This window comes from Magallana gigas, chromosome 6 (genome assembly GCF_963853765.1).
Source record: "Magallana gigas chromosome 6, xbMagGiga1.1, whole genome shotgun sequence".
Classification (NCBI taxonomy): Eukaryota; Metazoa; Mollusca; class Bivalvia; order Ostreida; family Ostreidae; genus Magallana; species Magallana gigas.
In genome coordinates this window covers 20,124,315-20,148,137 of record NC_088858.1, presented here as the reverse complement: position 1 = coordinate 20,148,137, position 23,823 = coordinate 20,124,315, and the positions used below count along the sequence as shown (strand labels likewise).

The following is a 23,823-nucleotide window of genomic DNA, read 5'->3' as shown; positions in this document are numbered from 1 at the left end:
GTATATGCGGTTTATGACTGTTTATACAAAGATTTATAATATCAAGTGCTGAAAATCTAAAGATGTCACATACATTGTCACATTTTGTTCTATACAGATAAAGAATGAGTGTGCGTAAGAACTCTTCCATTTAAAGTCATGTTTTTTAAAAAGAATGTATGCATTAACTTCGCTTTTTTTTTACAATTATAACTTCCGTAATCTGTACTACCGATTAAATTCTTAAATTTCTTTTGGCTTGAGATAACTTTTATTATTTATTTATTTATTTATTTATTCATTTTATTCAATTACTTACTTATAATGTCAGTAGTTGCCTGGCATTTTATTTTTGCATTGATTGACTCAGAGTTTCATAAAAACAAAAATAGCAATTTTCTGTATCTTAACAGCCTTACATTAATTGCATTTGAATACATTCACAATAATGTCTAATAAGCAGTTACATGTTCTAAAATGTGTTAAACAGCTAGTCTTGTCAATAAATGCATTTCAATTTTGGTGTTCTAAGAAGTAAGGAAATGATGACGTCAGGCTAACGTCGTAATGAAAATATAAGGTTTTGAGAAATCTTTTAAATCTTTAAAGTTTTTTTGCCAAACATTGGCCGAGAACACATACTGAGAATACATATTATATCATATAGTTTAAGATCGTGCGATCATAGATTTATTAGGACTGACGTTAAGTCACTAATGTAAACAATTGTACTTTCATTTTCGTTTTCACTCTGACACCTACTCTCTGCCTCCTTTTCAAGCTTCACGGATCCAACCTCTTTAGGATTGTCCAACGAAGTAAATATTGTCTCAGAAAGGATAAGGCAAAGATTTATATATCTACCCAAACCGTGCGAGACACAGAGATTCATCCATAACATACAAAACGGTTAAAACACGCAGAACGGATGAGACAGTACTACATGTATACCATGATGTTTAGGTTTATCATATAGCAAATCTTGGTTACTCAATCACTTTCCGTTATTGAGTCTTGCACAGACAAAATCAGAAAAGATTCTGAAAATATCTGAGATACCTCAGTAGAAAAAAGCAATACTCATGTATTTACCATTACAATAGTGCGCTGAAATTTAAAAAAAAAGTCTGGACAATTCTATCGAAAATTATAAAAGTAAAAAGTACAATTTTGCTTGCTTCTGGTTATGACCAGAACTGACAGACAAGTTATTGAGTTATTGACAAGTTATTGATTCATGAAAAGGTCTATTATAAAGCAAAGATTGGTTGCTCAATCACTTACTGTTTTTAAGATATCGCGCGTACAAAATCAGAAAAGAAACATATCAAATAGATATCTGAAATATTTCAAATGAGGATAACGTATATTTCATTCGAAAGGATCTAAAATAGATAGAATTTTTCATTAAAAAAGCAAAAACTTTTAAAAGCCGATTTTTGGTGTCACCTTCAGTGACTACTGAAGTGATGGACTAATAATTGATACACTGTATCTATTCTGCACATCAACATGTTAAGGTCTATTTTATAGCAATTATTGGTTGTTCAGTCACTAGACTTTATTGAGATCTCGCGCGGACAAACTCAGAAAATCAACATCTCAATAAGATCTGAAATATCTCAACAGAAGAAATCCACTTTTCAAGTATTTGCCATTTCAATACTGTGTAATATTTTAAAAACAATCTGAAAAATTCTATTGAAAATTACAATAATAGAACAAAGAATTTTGTTTGGTACCGTCACGACCGGATGTTACAGATAAAATACATTGTATTGATATTTACATGTAATAGAAACAATTACAATAAAGTGTGGATATAGCATCCCAACCATTTCTTTGTAAAGCACAGAAGTATAATTTAAAACAAAACGTCAAAAATACATAAACAACGTCGCAGGCGTGCGGCGACTGTCCTTACCTAACGCTCTAAATATGTTGTCTTCGGGCACAAATATCGTTTTGCACTAAAAATTTTCAGATCTAAATAAATATATGTAAATATAATACAGTTGGAGATTTTGTCATTACAGCGAGTTTTCATGGTTTTATTGCAACTGCGACACTACTTTTGGAGCAACTCTCAATTGTGTATTTGGTGATCTGGAAAGTGTAAAAGTCTCCGAATGCTATTCATGTGAAAGTCTCATTTAACGTCAAACTCGAATGATGTAGAGATTATTTGACTGATAATTTTTTTTTTCATTTATCACTAGCTCCGATTAAAGAATGTCCACTTTTCCCTTTAAACTAAATCATTCTTTAATTTTTTATGTAAAGAAATGCATCTAATTTTGTGAGGTTTTGAAATGTGAAGTAGTAAAACAAATTAAAATGGTGTCTGAAAGGCGCCCAGACAGCAATTTGAAGATAATTGCAAGGCAGTGTACAAATATATATATCATCTATATCATGGCAACATTCTTAGCTGTGCAAGAGAAGATACATGTAGATGTATGACATGTGGTGATAACTAACAGTGTTAGAATTTAAAAGTTTATAATTTAAAGTATCGTAACAGAGTGAAATATTATTTGAACACTGTTCGTTATCGACACATTTCATTTTTAATTTAACACTATACTTATTTTGATATCAGCGACTGCTGGGGGAGGGGAAGGGATTTATAAATATTTAACATGTTTAATATCCGACTTGATTTAAATAATAAAAAAAACGCTTCTAAAATGATGAATATAAAGATAATTTCGTTTATTCATACATGTTATATTTTTAAAAATATATATTTCAACTAGACTTAATACTCTAAAGACCACAAATACCCCTATAAGGGAATTACATAATATCTTGAACAAGGTGTCAGACTGACAATTTACAAGGTTGAATATAGCGACATTCACACCTTTTGATTTATTGAAAGTATGTATACCATACACAGACACTGACCCACGGATCTTTTAAAGTTTTAAAGTATAGACCAGTTGGTTATCTTCTCTCACTTGAAAAAAAAAATCAGTATGTTGTGCAATATGGTGGATTTTTTTTATCTATAAAATGTAATACATAGTTTTAAATTCTCTGAATTTTAAAACTTTAATGTTACATGTAAACTAATATTTATTTGACAATATTGATAAAATCAAATTCATTGTTAAAAAAAAAACCAATTAAATATTTAGTTACTAGAAAATTGACATTGAAATATATATAAATACTCTCCCCTTTAATTTAAAGCCAATAAGTTGCTTTATTTTGTATGATAATTGGATTCTGAGTTTTTAATACATGCATGGATCGGAGGATAGGGGAGGGGGAGCAGAGGATAATTCAATTTTTTAAAACTTACATTGTACAACTATCCAAAATATGTCTAAGCTCCCCCAGAAATCGATGATATCCCTGCCCTTTCTCTAGAAAAAAATCCTGACCTAGCATGTAATTATATGTGAACTTAAAGAAATAGAAGCCCATTTTCTCTCTTGTAAGCAATAGGAAAGAATCAAAATAAATCCAGATTTTGATCTCAAATAAAGTAAATATTCAATTCATTGTTCAAGCATATAAATAACTTATAAAAACATTGGTACAGTGGGTTACAGTGGTGTACAGTGTTTGTCAGTACCCTGTACAGTGGTGTATAGTGGGATACAGTGCTGGTCAGTGCCCCGTACAGTGGTGTACAGTGAGGTACAGTGCTGGTCAGTGGGTAGGTACAGTGCTGTCCAGTGGAGTACAGTGGCTCTGTACAGTGTGGTAACAGTGTGGTACAGTAGATCTGTACAGTGGGTGTACAGTGGATTTACAGTAGGGTACAGTGAATATACAGTGGATGTCAGACAATGTCTGTCAATTTTTGGGAATAGCAGTGGCTTTTGAATTCAGTCGAGATTAAACAAATCAGGAACAATTACGACGATTTTTTAACTTATTTTTCGGGACCATGCGATCTTCAACGTTTTTTGAGCATGACAAATATAAAATGCCAAATGACACATCTACAATATCTGTCTACAATTTCCAAAAGTTTTAACTTGAAATATTTTACCGTTTAGGAGGAGATCACTGGACAATGCAAGCCGACCGTCTGAAAACGCGTCATTATCTCAAAAAAAGGACGTCATCCAAAAAAATGTTGTCAAGTTCAGATCAATGTGTATCAAATGTGCAAGTTTTATAAAAATCGGCCGAGCCAATCCGTTTTCGAGAAATAATTTAATCATATTTTGTAGGAAAAAGAAATAACAGTAGGAAAAAACGAACAAAACCAATATGGTCTTACTTTAAGAACGAAAGACCTTAAAGGGACTTAGACACGATCTGAGATCAAAATTTTATTTTTTATCTTCATGTAATAAATGGTTTACTTTTGCATTTGTAAGATTGACCAATATTTGAATGTTAGATGTCAAGTTACAAGCGAAATACACAGACAAGAATTATTTTGTTATGTAAACAAAGCTCGAGTCTTATATTTGTGTACAAATTATATAAAGTAAGGAAATTACCATTTCTTTGACAAAATGACCCGTGGCAAACACCCATATTATACCCATATTAATCATTCTTATATATTAAAAATAAAAAATAAAAAATTGAAAATGTTGGGTTCAAATCGTGTCTAAATTCCTTTAATTAAGTAATATCACTTATGCAAAGGTATAACACATATAATTAATAAAAAGGCTATTATTAATTTAATAAATAAGAAGCATATTTTTAAGATATGCTTACCTTTTTCATAGCATTTAAGATTAAAATGAAGGAAAAGATAGGTGTGAAACGCTTATAACAACGACGACGCCCAATTGATTACAGGATATTTATATGAGCTATACAATTAAACTTTATTTTCTTTAACTCACGTGTCGGTAAAAATCGATATACAGTACTTTTTAAGACAACACAAATACATGTATAATTATATTTTAAAGAATAACAAGATGTCTAAATAAAAATGCATCCACACAAATGAGACAGAGCACATAAAACTCTTAAAAATATTTATCCGGTTATATATAATAAAAGTATAAGACATAAAAATTTATTCCATGGATAATTAATTTGAAATAAAAAACAAAAATATCCATAAAAATGCATGGACTTCATGAAATGAGACTTGTTTGATTTCAATCTTTTTATATTGTGGTTGATTCTTAAACATAACGATATACTGGTATATAATGTCAATAGAATCGGAAGTCATTGACCTGTTCAGCCAGACATGTGTATTGTTGAAGTAGCTGCCAAAAGGAAGTGGGGAATACATAAATGAATATCAGACAGAATAAACAAAATTAGTCTTGCATTTAAACCATTGGAATTTTTTCATGTTACACCCAACGCAACAATATAGTAAATGTATCACAACTCAACAAATTATTATCATGTAACACTTCAAAAGAAATATAAATGCATGGTTATCTTTTATCATTTTAGTTTGCTATGAAGTGGTTCTAACCAAATGATCACAATCTCCAGCACAGGACCCGGTATCTAAAAAAGTCATAATCATTTCAAAAAGTCGCTTATATATCATGTCAAGAATTCCTTTCCTCCTGGCGTAGATAATATAGTAAACTTAAAAAAAAGAATCACTTGAACGAAATCTTTGCTTCACTTTTTCCTGTTCATTTTATCTCCTCCTATTCCTTGAAATATAAATTTAATTAAATTTTTATATAAAAAAAATATCTCCTAAATTACAATAATAACAAAAAATAACTTCTTCGAATATTCATAAAATCGAAACATGTTTTTTTTTTAATATAAACCATTGAGATTGTAAGTCATAGTAAGTTGCAAAGCATCAGGAATAAAAATATAAAAAAATTTCATATTAATTAAGGAGTCAATGGCCAATTACTAATAATTTCATTAATGCAATAGTTATCATGTGCCAATTCCAACAAGTTTGGACAAGACCTAAAATTAACTTACCAAATACAAAATTAGATTGAGAACTCGGCTTTCCAAACCCTGGAAAAAGAAAGAGTCATAAGTATGGCTTAATCTTACAAAACAAGAGGAATAAGGACCACATCACCTAACTAGTAACGAGTACTTTCATCAAGTGCCGAATAACCTTGGATTTATGGAATACATCAGAAAAACAGTTTTATTTATGGTGGTATTTGTTAAAAAAAACTTGCATTTGAATTTACTAATATTCACTTTTTTCCACTTGAACACAACAAATTTCATCTTTCAGCTGTTAATCATTAAAGGCCATCTTTTGAATTTTTTTTTATCTTTAATTTTAGCCCAATTTTTTTAACAAGTTAAAAATTCGGTCCCCGCTATCAAGCCACGATTAATCTAATCAAATAAAAAGCCTGTTTTTTTCACCTTAGCAAAAAAACCCTCATTTATGTTTTATACAATTGTTGGTTATTGGCAACGAAGTTCTAAATATAAAGTCAAACGCATGAAAATAAACTAAAAAACCGAACGAACGCAATTTTTAGTTAGCAACACATATATACAAAAACATATATATTTTAGCATTGAGCTTTTGAAAACCCCTTTACACTTTTTTTTTACCATTTTTATCTTGTGCGCAGCAGACGGTTCTTTAACTTGCACCTATTTTTTGCCAAAAAGAATTGATCCATGGCTCATAGTTTGAGCTAGTTAATGATTCAGGCAACTTAAAACTATTTACATGTTATCAGGATGCTTGACTTAAATAAGTTCTCTTTTTACAAGTCAACAAAACCATTGAATGCTTGTTGTGGTGGCTCAAAACGCGCAAGTTTCTAATTCTCCGTCTGATTTTAACAAAATGTAATATGCTATTTGCTAAGAAGCCATTATTTTATAATTAATGTATACTACCATTGCCCATCGGTGTGCTTGTGAAATAGTTTCCTAAAAATAAAAAGGAAGTAAAATAAAGCTAACAAAGAAAGATCATTTAGATTTTGAAAGATTCCAGAAACAATTTCGACTTTGAGTAGTTATTGTTTTATTGTATTTAACATAGGTTAAATTTAAAAAAATCAAAATAAATTCATCTAACTGTTTTGTTGTTTACCTTGCAGTAAACTCGTTGTACCGTCGGAAGCTCCCTCTTGTGTTTGGCTCAGTAGGTCCCGGCATTCAGCTTGTGACTTTTCAAGATCTTCACGCAAGCTTCTGCACTCGTCTTTGTACTCAAAACTCTTTTGTTCACATTTGTCTCGTTCTTCCGTCAGCTTCTCATTGTCTACTACAATAAGTAAAAACAAATCTCAAAAACCTTCTTTTTGCCCTAAGCCACATCAAAAATAGCAAAACTTTGAAATTAAATGATCAGAGAGAGAGAGAGAGAGAGAGAGAGAGAGAGAGCAGGAAAACTCCTGCAATGTATATTATTTAACACGTTCTTGGCATAACCATCGTTTATAAGCGTACACATAATCTGATATAAAATTGGACCAAGCAGGTTTAAATTTGGTCATAAATGTTTAACTTTTCGAAGAATGTCGATGGTGGAATTTTCTTTTCAAATGTAAAACTGTACTTACTGGTAAGACGATCCAACTTTCGTTCTAATTTGTTGGATTTTTCTAAAATATAATACCTTATACATTATTATCGTAATATCGTATTTTCCCTATGATATGAATGCCCGATTGATATCATGTTATCGCGCTACAAATTATGTTATTGACATAACTACATGTATACTAAAAATAGAAATATTATAAACCTTACTATATTAAAAATAAATTTTCATGTTGGCTTCTGTGCCATTATGACGTCACAATAGCGAAATCAACATCTGCATATTATGAACCAAATATTTTACAATTATAATTTTGAAGAAAATCAATTTTTGTAAGTAAAATCATCGTCTTTATTCGATATTTTCAAAAGTTTGATTCATTTAACATGAAATAAAGCCGTAAGCGGATTCAAACTCATAATCTGCAGAAAACAAGCCCGATTCTCTAACCACTACATATGTAAGCTATGACTATCCACTAAGCTTTGACGATACACAACCAAATCGATTGATACAAACATATTACAATCATTAAAATTTATTGCCATCTTGTGACGCAGTGTCTTGAAAAGTATAAGTCTAGGAGTATTTAGGTTTCTGAAGATATATTTGAATAACAACTGTTAACTTGCCCTTTTCTTCTTCCAATGAACGTCTGTAACCTTCAGTCGTTGTCCGATAATTGTTCAGTTCTGAAGCCATACTATCTAAACGGTACCCAGTTTTTGACAGCAGTTCGTTGATGTGTCGACTCTTCTCTTTTTAATCAAAATGTAATGTTCATTTCTTTTATGTTTGATAAGATCATTATCGCCCATTTTTAAAATATTTTATATATATCATAGAAAAATTACTGATCAAATGTGCAACTCATACTCTAAAGTATGCACATTTTGCACAACAATCATTGTTTTAAAGTCTAAAATGATCTACAATATGTAATTTTGACTAATTTTATTCAAATATGTACATGTGTTTTTTTACTTTCTTACTTGTCTATTTTAATTATTTCTTTTCATATGTGTCATCTCAACGAATATAAATTTTCATGAATTTGATTTCCCCAGATCTTTAACATAAAACAAGAGGCCCATGGGCCACATCGCTCATCTGAGCAACAATAGGCATGATAAAATCAACTTCAAGGTCATTATACAAAATGGTTGGACAATATGGTGTAATTCTTTTTTTTTACAGGATTATTTTATAGTCATGTCACATTCAGCAATGCATTTTACATAAAGACCCTAAACAGTTGTTTATATAAAGGGTATAAACCAACATCAAATTCTGAACCCCATGTGAAACCCAATATTCATCCAGGTGCCAAAATTCAAACAATGTTAAAGAATCAGCAATATTTAAAAATGCTTGCATATAGGTAAAACCATATAGGATGGATAACATATCAGTTTTTGTGAATAATTAAAATGTTTTCCTTTGTACAATGGGATCCCAAATGTGGCCCCACCCTACTTCTAAAGATTTTTAATTTAAAAAAATTTGAATCTACACTATCTGAAGTTGTTTCCACTAAAATAACAGCTTTTCTAGGCAAATGTTTTTTCAGAAATTTTGTTTATTATATTCCTCTATTTATAATTACATGTATGTAAATTAAATTTTTGCCCCCCCCCCCCCCCCCCCCCCCCGTTGTGAACTCTTCCTACCATCGGGAATCATGATTTGAATAAGCTTGAATTTTCACTACCTGAGGATGTTTCCACATAAGTTTCAGCTTTCCTGGCCTTCGGTTGTTGAAAAGAAGCTTTTTAAAGATTTACTCTATATATTCCTATGTTAAAATTCGACCCCCCCCCCTCCAATTGTGGCCCTACCCTACTTCTGGGGGTCATGGTTTTCACAACTTTATATTTACACTACCTTAGGATTCTTCCAGACAATTATCAGCTTTTCTGGCTTTTTTGTTTTTTTGAGAAGAAGATTTTTGAAAAGATACGGTTTCTTTAAATATTTGCCCTAAAATTCCAAAGTTGTTTAAATCTCATGAAAATATGCACACAATATCTTTTATACATGTGTATATAAAGTACCGTGCTATGCTATACACCTGATTTTTAAAAAAAAGGATAATGACTTCAACATTTTGTCATATTTCTAAAATGTAGTCAAAAATGATGAAAAATAGCAATTTTTTTTATAGTTTTTTGAGGAGGAAAATTTGTCCGCAGCCGTCGCCCAGAACGAAATTAATTTATTTTATGTGATATCACATAATAAAGTTAATATGTGAGTTTCATCGTGGGCGACGGCTGCGGGCATTGTTTTCTATTCAAATAACCATTGAAAAATTGGTGTCGTCTGCTTAGTATTAAAAAATACGAGAAAATGCACTTTTCATGACGTCAAAATTACAGTTGTGAAAGTCTAATCAGATAACTATTTATAGATTCTTAATCTATGGGTATTCATGTGTAAATATGCTGCATTTCAATTTTTCGTGATATTTTTTAAAAAAATTACCTAAGAACAGGGCAAAATATGAGTGAAACTGTACCTCGTTCTTTCAATAATTCCAAATTATCTCCCCTTGTAAAATGGCGTGGCCCTTCATTTTCACAACTTTGAATCCCCTTAACATAAGAATGCTCTGTACCAAGTTTGATTGAAATTGGTTCAGTGGTTCTTGAGAAGATGTTGATATTGTGAAAAGTTTACAGACAGACATACATACAGACGGACAGACAGACAGACGACAGACAAAATGTGATCAGAATAGCTCACTTGAGCTTTTAGCTCAGGTTAGTTAAAATACTATTTGATTTGAAAATTTTATAACGACAAAAATGTCATACCTTTTTCTCTTTGAAGTTCCATTTGGGAATCTTGCAAAGCTTTGTAATATTCTTGAATATGGTCGCGTAATAATCCATATTCTTGAAGTGATGCATGAAGCTTGGTAATTTGTTCTAAATTTTAGATAATAATCATTTAATGCCTAAATGCAAGTTAAAAATGATCTAGATACGTGTAATTATTCTTTCCTTAAAAGAGGGCAAAATTATTTCAAAGAATTTAGACAAGTAACAGATGATTAAAAAATATCAAAACTACTGATTCGACATTTTAGGTAAGATACTCGGCTTTAAGAATGTTAAGCAGCAAGTGTCAACCTTTATCCTTCCAAACTATCAATGATTTCCGGAATGGTATAAGTGATATAAATAACTGCGGTAAATAGATATATAAAGCTTAATAACCTTGAACGTAGACTTCAGAAAACAGAGCAATACTTTTCTAAGATAATAATCGACTGCAATTAGCAACACGTAAACAGCAAGTAACAATATATAAGCGCGTCTTATTATGTTAAATACATTAAAAAAAACATAATTAACCACTGAAAAAAAAAATATATTCTCTTACCTGATTGATCCATATTTTGATGTTTAAGTTGGTGGTTCTCTAGCTCTATTCTTTGAAGATTCCCCATGCTATACATCATTTCTTGCTTTTCTCTAACAACCTTTTGCATGCATTCTAGTGGAAAAAATGTCAAAATGAACCATTATTTAAATCTTACGTCGCAAAGCACAGATATAAAACAACAATTATGAACACAAGGGGCACTTTGCTTATTAGAGCAATGATTTGCAACTTTGATCCCAGGAACGAAATGTACGGAATAAGATGTCAAAGTTGTTTGTCTACATAAAGTGTTTAAATTGAACAATGTTTGCATCGTGTTGATAATTTTACCCCTTTATATATTAAAAGGAATGAATTCAAACGCTACCGAATTTATACTCATATACTCATATAATTTTTTATAAATCGTTTTTAGTTGATAAATCAAAGGCTTGAAGGGTCTGAAAGTCGCTTTGTTTTCAATATGTTGTCAATTTTGGGAAGCTTTTACCGCACTTATTTACTGCTCCTTCACTCAACCATACTCATTGCTTGATAACAAGCTAGACTTCAAAATGGGAAAAATCCATAGCAATACTTTTGTACATAAATTGCAAAAGTGTCATGGTAAACACTGCAGAATGAAAACTGTAAATGCAAAGTAATTGTGTAATATATATATATATATATATATATATATATATATATATATATATAAAGAATCATTCTTTGGGTATTATGAGGTGATAATTTCGGTCAGGGCGTGATCAAATCCAATAAAAACCGAAATTATAACCTCAGAATATTCAAAGAATGATTCGTTATTACTTATATTTATATAATCTTTAGCTATTGTACCATTTAATATTTAAATATAAATAAGCAAACCCCGCTGGCGCCCCAATTTAAAGTTATGGGTTATTTAGTACAAAATCGATACGTAGTGTTATCACAGACAAAAACACTGGGGAAAAATATATATATATATATATATATATATATATATATATATATATATATATATATATATACTTTGGCCGTCATTCACTTAAGAAACGAACTCAATATCTACCCAAGTTATACGAGTATAACCTGGGTAGAGACAATTTACGCTTTATAATTCGCGAAGCGGATTTTAAAAAAGCGTAAATTACTCCAACCCAGATGATACTCGTATAACTTGGGTAGATATTGAGTTCATTCCTTATAATTTAATTTTCGGTAATTTGCTGTACAAATTGAGTTCGTTTTACTTTCAAAAATGATATTGATCTGTTAAAAATTCAAACGTAACGTCAAGCGGATTAGTACGTTTTTGACGTTGGTGCATTGTGACACGTCTTGTGACGTGCAAACCAGGTTATATAAATTTAACTAAATTTCTCTATCCAATCAAATGCGCCGTTACAACCAGAATTAAATTATCATAAAATACTCTTCAATGTTTTCATATCAAGATTTTACCTTTGTTAATGTTGACCATGAATTAAAACTGACTGTATACCAAGTTTTGTGTTAGGGTTTATAATCATATTTTCGAACAAAATTTGCTTTATGACACACGTGGCATCAGGACCATGAAGCAGTTTTAGACTTAAGTCTAAATTGCAAACTTTTATAAAATTATGATATGACATAAAATTACACTTAAACTTTGTAACTATCAACATAATATAGCGACACTTTCAAACAGAATTTCATTTTTTCGATGTTGTCAATCGCAAGACAGTAAGACAGTCACTGTGTATAAAATTTGACTTAAGATCTTGGAGCCTTGTCTTCTACATGAATCTACACTTATCCTTACATTACATAAATCCTTGCATGTTATCAAGTACCAAATACAGTGGTAAATATGTTCAACATCGAAATTTTATCCACTTTATTCTGCATCACTCTGGATTTTTTCTATAACTGAATTTATGATTGCCATAAACAACTTTTTATTCCAATTTGAACCCGTCAATCTACAGGTGGCTATGATATGAGTTAAGCAAGCTCTTTTATTCAGTTGTTTCCTGTTTGTGTTTACATGTAGATCGGGGGGGGGGGGGGGGGGGGGAGGGCGAAAACCAACAACTAATTTTTTGTTTAAATTTCCTTTATATTACTCTTGAAATACTAGTACGCATTTAGCCTTTTGTCAGAACGGGTTTAAATTTAAAAAATACAACTAACCATCGAAAAGATTTGTATTTACAAACTTCAAGTAAATTTAAAATTAACTTAAAACTACAAAGTTACCATTGGCAGCATTTTTCTCTGCTTCTTTCAATTCAAGAGCTGCTCTCAGTTGCCTTATTTCATCATTTACAGTGGTAATGAAAGCTAAAAAAACCCGAAATGTATAGTTAGATAAATTAGGAACATAGTTTATTATTAAGTATCAGATAGATAGATAGATAGATAGATAGATAGATACTAGATAGATAGATAGATAGATAAAGTTACAGACCTCCCAGTTTATCTCTTTCATTACTGAGCTCTACAATTTCCTTTTTGGCAGCGTCTAGCTCTCCTAAAATTATCAATCCAAATGACATCATTTTCAATACATAAAAGAGTGATTTATATTATGGTACCTGGATACTATGAAAAAAAGTTTTTTGTTTATTCTTTATAAATCTTTATGACTTTCAGAATACCCTTTCTATCGAAAAAGTATAATAATTTCATTGAAACAATAAATTCTTATATATATATATATATATATATATATATATATATATATATATATATATATATATATATATAGACACGTTTTTTACTTCATTTATTTTACTTCGTTTATTTTACTTAAAGATGTTAAAAATTAAGGGTAATTAACTGCTTTCAAAGGACACTTTTATTAGAGCGTTCCCACTATAAATTGCTGTTTATTGGCTTGTTGTAAATATACCTGACCTAAAATATCTGTATATAGTGTATTTAATTTTGTAAACATATTCAATTTAAATGTATACAATTTTATTTTGGGGGGGGGGGGGGAGTGCAATAGGTAAATATCATATTTCATTTCATTCAATTTGTCATTTGCTTTCCTCTAACGAAAGCCGGCTTACACTATCTATTTTTTTCATAATAAAATGCAAACTTACAAACCATAATAAATTGTATTTGCTGGAATTGGGTCAAACAATTCCTCGTTTATACATTAAACAGCAATAACAAATGGTGTAACTATTCCAAATTTATTTATTAGCAAATGATGTAACTATTCAATTTTTTTTTATATCGTTATATCATTAATTGGTGCAGAAAATCATCATGATCATAGAACATGCTGACCAAAGGTAGGGAATTCCACTTCTATGAGATAAATAAAATTAAAAAAAAAACTAACCTGTGATTCTCAACCGTTCAGATTTCAAGTTTCCACATTCCTTTGACTTTAACTGTAAATCGTCTGAAAAAGCCAAGACTACTGTTCAGAATAATCGGAGAGAGAGAGAGAGAGAGAGAGAGAGAGAGAGAGAGAGAGAGAGAGAGAGCTTACCCTTTATTCGCTTATTTTCAGCTTGAAGTTGTTGACTGCCTTCATTGAGTTTTGTGACGCACTGTTTCAGTAATTCCTTCTCCCCTTCTGCTTGATCTGTAGATTTATAAAATGTTTCTATAACAAAGATACTTTTACAACGAAATCATCATTCACATGTTCGATAAGGGACCAAAATGTAAAAAAAAAAAAAAGAATCACCATATGTGTTTGTGCTTGACTAGTTATACATGTATGTACATGCATCTATGTGAAAATGATATGCATGTAATTATCCATACTAGCTGTATTAAATGATTTTGTTTTTAAACATCTTTTATATTTTGTGTCTTGTAAGTTCTCTTTGGTACATTTACCTACACTTTCTTTCGATTGAATGAAGATCACTTGCATTATTAAGATAAATTGGAAAAAAAATGTAATTGAAACATGACCGAAAAAATGTAAAAATTTACCCTTCTCAGTTTTATATTTAGCTTTAAGTTCTTCTATCTCTTGTTTGTACTTATTTTCGGTAGTTATTACTTCCTTGTTTCTCAAACTTAATTGACCTGGAGAAAAATAAAACATAATTAAAATTAAATAAATTAAAAATAATCGAAACATACATGTATCAAAAAATCTTCGAACAAATCTTAAAAAGTATAATTTATCGTACCTGACAATTCCTCTGAATGTCGTTTTTCGTGTTGATAATTTTCTTGCATTTTCTTAAGCTCAGCTTTAGAAATATAGATAAAATAATTTGAAACTTAGCACATTAATGTAGACTGTTTACAAATTCACTTCGAAAGAACTGGATCAAAATAGTTTTAAAAAAGGATATTTGTAAAAACAACAATAAAATCTAACCTGCCAACTCTTCTTCCTTTTTCTTCATCTCCAGGTAATTAGAGAGAAGATCAGAATTGTTCTCTATTTCAATAGATAGATATAAAAACATTAACCACGTAACACGTCCAACAAGTGATTCATGATTGTTTTTCAGTAAATACTGTATACAGGGTTATTTTCTTCTCTTGCACACAGTTTCGCCCCGTCTTGAATTCGCCCAGACATAGATGTGTTTTAAGAGATAGTTTAAGACATCGTATTTCGCCCCGTCTTACATTCGCCCGTTGACAACAACGGCGAAAGGGGCGAATATTTCCATGTATACAGTACATGTATGTATACGTAAGTCATAACAATGATGGTTATCAATAAGGATTTCAAAATGCTCCTATATTGCATAAAATTACTTGATTATGGTTTTTTTAAAATTCGAATTATCAAATACACATTTGAAATGTTAAATTTAAAATGAAGAGTGAATGTTAAATCATAAGGCATAAAACATAGGGTAGGCCCATGTTAAACATTATTAAATAAAACTGTTTATACTAAAACGTTACTTTTTATGTTCAACATAATAACATAAATGTGTCTCTCTCATTTACTTTTTTCTTTTTCTCTCTTTTATTATTCACTCTCTCTCTCACTCATTTAATCACACACACTCTCTTATTCTCTCTCTCTCTCTCTGAGAAATTTACACAGCTTACCATTTCGGCTTGCAAGTTTTGCTCCTAATTCTTCTTTTTCTTCAATTGCCTTTTTAATTTGACCTTTAAATAAAAACAAATGTTATCCGCTTATCGATGCACCAAAAATATTTCAGCATCAGTACAATCTATATGAGACGCAATAAAATATTAAGCCAGTGAGCACTTAAATAAAAATCATACCCCTTATATAATAAAAAAGCAGCACTTGTAAAGTTGTTTTTATACAAAAATGACCACAAAATGTTTTTTCTTTGGTATTGTAGGGGAAATAGAGCTTTAAACGCAACTGTTTGACTCATAATCATAATATTTCCAATATGTAATATCATCGATAATTTTATTCGTCGGGTTTCTTAAAATTATAATCAATATCCTTCACTAATCGAATACTATTTGCAGAAATCCTTGAATTCTTAAAACAATGACAAATCTTGAAAACTTTATTCCTAATCCAAGAAAATGATTATAAAAATACATATGCCACAAGAAGGCGAATGCAGTAAACTGTTTCTTAAACCAACTGAAGTTAACCTTTCATTTATATTCTGTAATCTTCATTTATACAGAGATCATTATTAGGAGAGCACACTTAAAGATGGCTAAGAAAGAGATGTATCCGTAAAAAATACTTTCAAATTCCTTTAAAACATCTTCGTTGTTGGTAATCTGTTCTTTCAAAGCCTGAGTCTCTTCTTTCAATGCTGTGCTTGATTGTCTTTCTTGTTCTAAATACTCTATTTTCAAAAAATATTCAAAACATACATAAAATATCATGTTTACAATTGTTTTGAATCTTTATAAAGCGTTGTTTCAATATTTTATAATGATAATAATCAATGACATTATAATTATGTTCATATTAATTTTAGTTTATAAAAACGGTTACCATCAAGACTTTTATTTTCATCAATTAACCTCTGATGATCTGCAGCTACGTTTTCTACAAAATAATGTGGTTTGTAAATGAAAGCAATATATGTGACAAACTTATATCAACAGTATATGAGAATCATTTTTCATTTACATTCTAACAGCAAGCTTTAATATTATATATGAATATCATTTTAACATTGATAAAATATGGCGTTAGGTATGTTTATATGCTATATACATGTCGAATCAACCTATTTATTCAGTCAAAGGAGAAAAGTGTACGTTGATGTCATAAAAACTCTGACGTAAATTGGAATAATGTTTGGTAATATTCTGAAGATTCTGTCCAATGAGCAAACATTGCTTGACGATATGTAAAAGAAGGATCATATTAATAAGTGTTTTGAAGAAAGCTGATAAAAACTTTGATATTTACAAATATTTTTGAATTATTTCAATCATAAAAATAATTGACAAAAACCGGATTAATTTGCTATTTTCTGGATGTTACATTTTCCACAACTACTTACCAATTTCTTCTAGATGCCTTTTTAAACTTTCGTTTTCATTTCGCACAGAAGCTAAATCACCTACATAAATGTATTTCATAAGTAAAATCTAAAATCCATGCTAACATATCAAACAGAAGTTCCTAAAAATAACCTTTATTATTGTGTAGCGTAATTATTTGTGTATATAACCATCAATCTAAGATAAAAATGTTTAACAACAATATACATGTATAGAAAAATCCTTGTTATGATTTGAATAGCTTTCTCGATATCAGGAATACTTTTAAAAGAATAATTTAACAAATTATAAGATTATGAAACCATATGCATCTTTCGAACATATGTAATTTCCTTATACTTTATAATCGTTTATTTGTATAAGTAATTTAACATGCAAAATACCTTCCAGTGTTTCAATTTGATGATTTTTGTCTTCACACTGTTCTCTTAAATCATCAGCTGCTTCTAGAGTGAAAAATATTTACATTGAATACTTGGGATCTCTCATTATTTGTCATGTTAATTGATTTTTAATTCAACGTAATGCAAGTCTCTTTCCTTGGGCGATGGTGAGGGTATTAAAATATACAGAATGCTGGATAAAATATAAATTACAAATATTTTAACTATTATATAAAGTATGTACTATTGTTTCTGTAAATCTATCTTTTATTGCCACATTTATTAAAAATATATTAATTTGATTTTGATGCTGATGCAAAAACGTCATTGAAAAGTGTTATCTAAAATGCATAACATCGGTGATGCATGCACCGACTTTTGAAACTTTATTGTATAATAAAGATGAATCGACTTTATTTATGTAATTATTGACTTCCAGTTATTAATCAATAACAAAAAGGACTCGATTTACTTTTACTTACGTTAACAGACGTTTTATACTGTTTTTCTTTTATGATAAAATCAGTAGAATTAAATGTAGAGTTACAAGATAAATAAGAGGGATTTTATTTTATAAACATATATCATAATTTACCTGCGGACGTTTCCGAAGCAACACATCTGTGCAATAAATCTGCGTTTTCGGCTGAATGTAAAAAAAAAAATAAAAAAAATTCAATCATTAATTATTACTTTAAAATGAACTTTCCTTACAAAAATTTCGTATGGACGAGGAATATTCTACATGAAAATAAATAAAATTGGCACTATATTTAGAATATTTATCTTTCTGATATTTACAACTTATCACTTATTTACAATAAAACTAAGAAAATCTGCCTTCTGTCCTTTTCAATATTTTTCTACTTTTTCATTGCTTTTCTTTCAACATATTTGTAAAATTCAGACTATGATAATACCTAGCAGTTCAATCCACACAGTTCAGTAAAGGAACTTAAAATAATAATAACTTTTTGAATCAAGTTGTAACATCGGCATTCAGTTAAAAATATTTATCGCAAGATCTAATAAACATTCTGACCATTTTAATCTCTGAAAGGACAAATAATTACTCGACGCCATAATGAGTTTTTTCTTCTTTTTGTTGATATTTATAAGTATAACTTTGTATTTTCCAGTTATCATACTTACAATTTTTCTTATTTATAATTTCATCCCGACGTTTCATTTCTTCTTTTAAAGTAGCCAGATTTTCTGTCGGTATATAATGATAAAATACATATTAAATTAATATATAAGTATATTTGCAAGGGATGCTTAATGATATGAAGGTCAGACAAATACATGTTACAGAGTTCCTTTAATGTTATTTCTATAATATAAATATTCTTTAATTTGAAACGTACCATTTTTAATGTTTAGCTCTCGTTGTAATTTTTCAATTTCTTTCTCTTGTGAAGTTTTAACTGCAAAAAGAAGTTTAAAATGCATTCAATTAAGTTAAACAACACGAACGACCAAATTTAAACATCTTCAACAGAGGAAAGGCGTTACCATACACGAAAAATATCACATATTGTGTTTTTTGCAAGAACTCTCCACAAATAAGGTATCAGGACCCTTTTCTTCTTTAAAAAATATGCATTTTCCGCATATTCCACATTTTTTGTGGCTTTACAAATCCCAGCATATTGTATTAAACAAAAGTACTTAAGTTCATGATTATACAATGCAATTGTGGAATAGTTTTAAAGTAGTACTAAGTATTTACGTTGTATATCAGAGAGCAAGTTGTAACTGAGGGTTTCATTGGAGCCTTCGTAATGAGCCATATCATTTCCAGACTCTGATGACTGGGGAGAATCAATTTCGTTTTCAAAATTGTCAGCATCCACAGCGTTGTCATTTTCAGCCTCGTTTTCATATAAAGACATCTATCAAATATAAAATAACATTTTCGTCTAAAATAATACATGATGATAAGAATTGAATTTGTAAAGATTTATACTTAACACTTGTTAAGTAAAAATGTTTGGGTAATTTTATAAAGAATTTTAACATTCTATCATTAGACAAGGTAGTTGTATATGTTATATGCTTGTATTTGTAGGTAAAACTTTGGTAGGTTAAATGTTCATGCTCATGTTTGTAGAGATGTAAACGTGTTAACTTTGGGATGTGTGTAAACTAAAATCATCAAAAGATGTAAACAAAAACTTAAAATACAAACAATATGATCTGATATGAGCAAATAAAATGTAAACTATTTTTTCCCACTCCTAAATTTTTTACCTCCCCATTTTGCAAACCGGGATCACCGATATCGTCACCAAATGCCCGAAAAGGCTGTCCCTGTACGGGCATCATAGTGATGTAAGTATTCGGTGAATCGATGGTGGTAGGTGAAGCAGAACGTTGCATCTTTTCGCTGTTAATATAACCACGGGCAATGTTTTCATTTTGAACACTCTGTGATGCATTATCATCCCCTGATTTTGCATCACTAGCAACGACTGTTGTTTCTCTCACTACATCACTACCCAGACCAAACTTCATTATACATACGGTCTGACCCTTCATTTAAACGCGTTTTATAAAGCGTTCTTCACTAAAACTTTGAATTAAAAGATAAGAGTGGGTTCTGTTGAAGTAGTATGTCATTGTGAAATGTTTATTCCGGACAACAAAGACAACAGACGTCAAACGTATGTTGATAAATACTCAGCATATTTGAGTTAACCCAAGTTATTGTGTTGTAGTAGCTGCTGGCTCGAAAAAAGGCTACTGGTGTCTTAAATATTTCAAGAATTCTATTGACCCTGGCTGATCATCGATATGAACAAAACGGTATCAGATGAGTATAGTTTACATCAATTTCCATATTTTCATTTAGGGATTTTTTAAACTCAAAGAAGAAATAACACTTTTATTACTAAACATAAATCTCGCTATTCTAGGAATTGTTCACTGATAATTGAAATCTTGTAAGTCTTGCCTGTCCATTCTGCTGATCCACATGTCCATGATGATGTCGCTCCTCTGTCCAATCCACATGTCCATGATGATGTCGCTCCTCTGTCCCATCCATTTGGTCATCTTTAATGTCTCCAGTTTGGAGACTCTGCGATGGACCAACATCAACGGCTGTTTTTTCTCCGTTTACAAGAGACATTGTTTCATCTTCGCTATTTTCAGTCCCTGTAGTGGTACTTTCATTGTCAACCTAAGAATTATAAATAAACATCTAATAGTTATAAATTTAAACTACTCATACATCTACTATTGATACAACTACTAGAGTAATATATGTAATGATAATCCTTTAACTTTAATCTTTCATGTTACTACTTGAATGAAGTAGTAGTAGTAGTAGTAGTAGTAGTAGTTGTAATTGTTGAAGTAGTAGTAGTAGTAGAAGTACATGTATTAATAGAAGAAGTAGTAATAGTATTAGTAGAGTAGTATTAGTACATGTAGTAGCAGTGGTGGTTGATGTTGTTGTTAAACATGTAATAATGGTAGTTGTAATAGTAGTAATTGTAGTAGTAGTACAAGTATTAGTAGAAGCAGTAATAGTACATGTAGTAGTATAAGTAGTAGTAGTAGTAGTAGTAGTAGTAGTACTAGTAGTAATAATATAATAAGAAAAAAAGGAGTGGTAGTAATAGTAAAAGTGAAAATGCAATTTAAAACCATTTCAAAAATGTTACGATAAAATTTTTAAAAATTGCATCTGACACAACGTAAGTCACATTGCTAAGTTCATGTATAGTATTATGCAACAAAAGTTGTTTCTCTTTTCACGTCTTGCACCCTTTTAAACCATTTTTTAATGCGTATTTATGTTTTATATTCACTTCTTATTTAGAAAATTTTCTTTTCATAGGTCTAAAAATTATATGGACAACACCTGTCCTACACAAAGTAACGTGAAATTGATAAAAAAAAAAATATTATAAGCGACACTATTTACGGATTTTCTAAGCTGAGGATATTTTTTTCATTTATGATACTTTTATTTATTCCTTTGTTGAGAATCATTTAACAGACAAAACATTTACTTACAGCTGCCTTATTCAGAGTTAGAGCTTAAAAAAGATAACAAGCCAATATTCTGTTAATTTAAGACCACTCAAATCCGTATGCAAAATGGTTGATAATACTAGAAGACGGTACTGATTTATAAAACACCCAAACCAAACTTTATTATACATAGGTTGTCACCACCTGGCATTTAAAGGCGGTCTGACCCTTCATTCAAACGCGTTTTATAAAGCGTTCTTCACTAAAAATTTGAATTTGAAGATAAGAGTGGGTTCAGTTGACAAAGTATGTCATTGTGAAATGTTTATTTCAGACAACAATGATAACAGACGTCAAACGTATGTTGATAAATACTCAGCATATGTGAGTTAACCCAAGTTATTGTATTGGAGTAGCTGCTGGCTCGAAATAAGGCTACTGGTGTCTTAAATATTTCAAGAATTCTATTGACCCTGGCTGATCATCGATATGAACAAAACGGTATCAGATGAGTATAGTTTATATCAATTTCCATATTTACTGTTAAGGATTTTTAAACTCAAAGAAGAAATAACACTTTCATTACAAGTGAAACATAAATCTTGCTATTCTAGGAATTGTTCACTGATAATTAAAATCTTGTAAGTCTTGCCTGTCCATTCTGCTGATCCACATGTCCATGATGATGTCGCTCCTCTGTCCCATCCACATGTCCATAATGATGTCGCTTCTTTGTCCCATCCATTTGGTCATCTTTAATGTCTCCAGTTTGGAGACTCTGCGATGGACCAACATCAACGGCTGTTTTTTCTCCGTTAACATGAGACATTGTTTCATCTTCGCTTTTTTCAGTCTGTGTACTGGTACTGTCATTGTCAACCTAAGAATCATAAATAAACATCTAATAGTTATATTTTGAAACTACTCATACATCTACTATTAATTATACAACTACTAGCATTATATATGTAATGATAATCCTTAAACTATAATATTTCATGTTACTACTTGCGTGTAGTAGTTGTAGTAGTAGAAGTAGTAGTAGTTGTAGTAATAGTTAAAGTAGTAGTAGTAATAGAAGTACATGTATTAATAGAAGTAGTAATAGTAGTAATTAGTAGAGTAGTATTAGTAGAGTAGTATTAGTACATGTAGTTGCAGTGGTAGTTGATGTTGTTGTTGTACATGTAGTAGTAGTAGTAATAGTAGTAGTAGTAGTAGTAATTGTAGTAGTTTTTCAAGTATTAGTAGCATAGTAGTAATTTATGCATGAGTAGAAGTAATAGTAGTAGTACATGTAGAAGTAGAAGTAACAGTAGTAGTACAAGTATAAGTAGAAACAGTAATAGTACATGTAATAGTTGTAGTAGTATAAGTAAAAGTAATAGTAGTAGAACATGTAGTAGAACATTTAGTAGTAGAAGTAGTAGAAGTAATAGTAGAATAAGATAAAAAGTAGTGGTAGTAATAGTAAAAGGTAAAATGCAATTTAAAACCATTTCAAAAATGTTAGGATAAAATTTTTAAAAATTGCATCTGACACAACGTAAGTCACATTGCTAAGTTCATGTATAGTGTTGTTTCTCTTTTCACGTCTTGCACCCTTTTAAACCCCTTTTTTTAATGGGTATTTATGTTTTATATGCACTGCTTCTTATTTAGAAAATTTTCTTTTCATAGGTCTAAAAATTATATGGACAACACCTGTCCTACACAAAGTAACGTGAAATTGATAAAAAAAAAATATTATAAGCGACACTATTTACGGATTTTCTAAACTGAGGATATTTTTTTCATTTATGATACTTTTATTTATTCCTTTGTTGAGAATCATTTAATAGACAAAAAATTTACTTACAGCAACCTCATTCAGAGTTAGAGCTTAAAAAAGATAACAAGGCAATACTCTGTAAACTTAAGACCACTCAAATCCATATGCAAAATGGTTGATAATACTAGAAGACTGTAATGATTTATAAAACACCGAAACCAAACTTTACTATACATAGGTTGTCACCACCTGGCATTGAAAGGCGGTCTGACACTTCATTTAAACGCGTTTTATAAAGCGTTCTTCACTAAAACTTTGAATTTGAAGATAAGAGTGGGTTCAATTGACATAGTATGTCACTGTGAAATTTTTATTCCAGACAACAAAGACAACAAACGTCAAACGTATGTTGATAAATACTCAGCTTGTGTAAGTTAACC

The 23,823-nt window shown here is 30.2% G+C and overlaps 2 protein-coding genes across 2 annotated transcripts in view; both read right to left on the bottom strand.

Moving 5' to 3' along the window:
- Positions 1 to 23,823, bottom strand: part of LOC105337045 (centrosome-associated protein CEP250) — a 131,408-nt gene that overhangs the window by 95,686 nt on the left and 11,899 nt on the right. Inside the window, exons 8-9 of the mRNA XM_066088534.1 lie at positions 22,265 to 22,492; positions 20,585 to 20,812 (exon numbers count right to left, since the gene is read on the bottom strand). Of these exons, the coding sequence (XP_065944606.1) occupies positions 20,585 to 20,812; positions 22,265 to 22,492 (456 nt within the window). The remainder of the gene's footprint in view (positions 1 to 20,584; positions 20,813 to 22,264; positions 22,493 to 23,823) is intronic.
- Positions 4,851 to 20,160, bottom strand: LOC136276469 (uncharacterized). Its single transcript, XM_066088535.1, has 25 exons — positions 19,882 to 20,160; positions 19,361 to 19,523; positions 18,996 to 19,055; positions 18,781 to 18,843; positions 18,224 to 18,274; positions 17,629 to 17,691; positions 17,245 to 17,304; positions 16,728 to 16,781; positions 16,471 to 16,575; positions 15,839 to 15,901; positions 15,147 to 15,209; positions 14,953 to 15,015; positions 14,750 to 14,845; positions 14,295 to 14,390; positions 14,142 to 14,204; positions 13,254 to 13,316; positions 13,043 to 13,126; positions 10,817 to 10,930; positions 10,246 to 10,359; positions 8,062 to 8,187; positions 7,449 to 7,490; positions 6,977 to 7,150; positions 6,778 to 6,810; positions 5,881 to 5,919; positions 4,851 to 5,436 (listed from the first exon to the last, which is right to left on the bottom strand). Exons 1-25 carry the CDS (start codon positions 20,143 to 20,145, stop codon positions 5,384 to 5,386), a joined length of 2,169 nt encoding a protein of 722 aa, XP_065944607.1. The 5' UTR covers positions 20,146 to 20,160; the 3' UTR covers positions 4,851 to 5,383.

Bases quoted from the DNA above. Each gene is read 5' to 3' on its own strand.
- LOC136276469 (XM_066088535.1), bottom strand. From the start codon at position 20,145: ATGAAGTTTGGTCTGGGTAGTGATGTAGTGAGAGAAACAACAGTCGTT. The intron at 17,692-18,223 runs GTAAATTATGAT...TTTTCACTCTAG, and splicing joins TGCTTCGGAAACGTCCGCAG to AAGCAGCTGATGATTTAAGA. The intron at 16,576-16,727 runs GTAACCGTTTTT...TTTTGAAAATAG, and splicing joins TGAAAATAAAAGTCTTGATG to AGTATTTAGAACAAGAAAGA.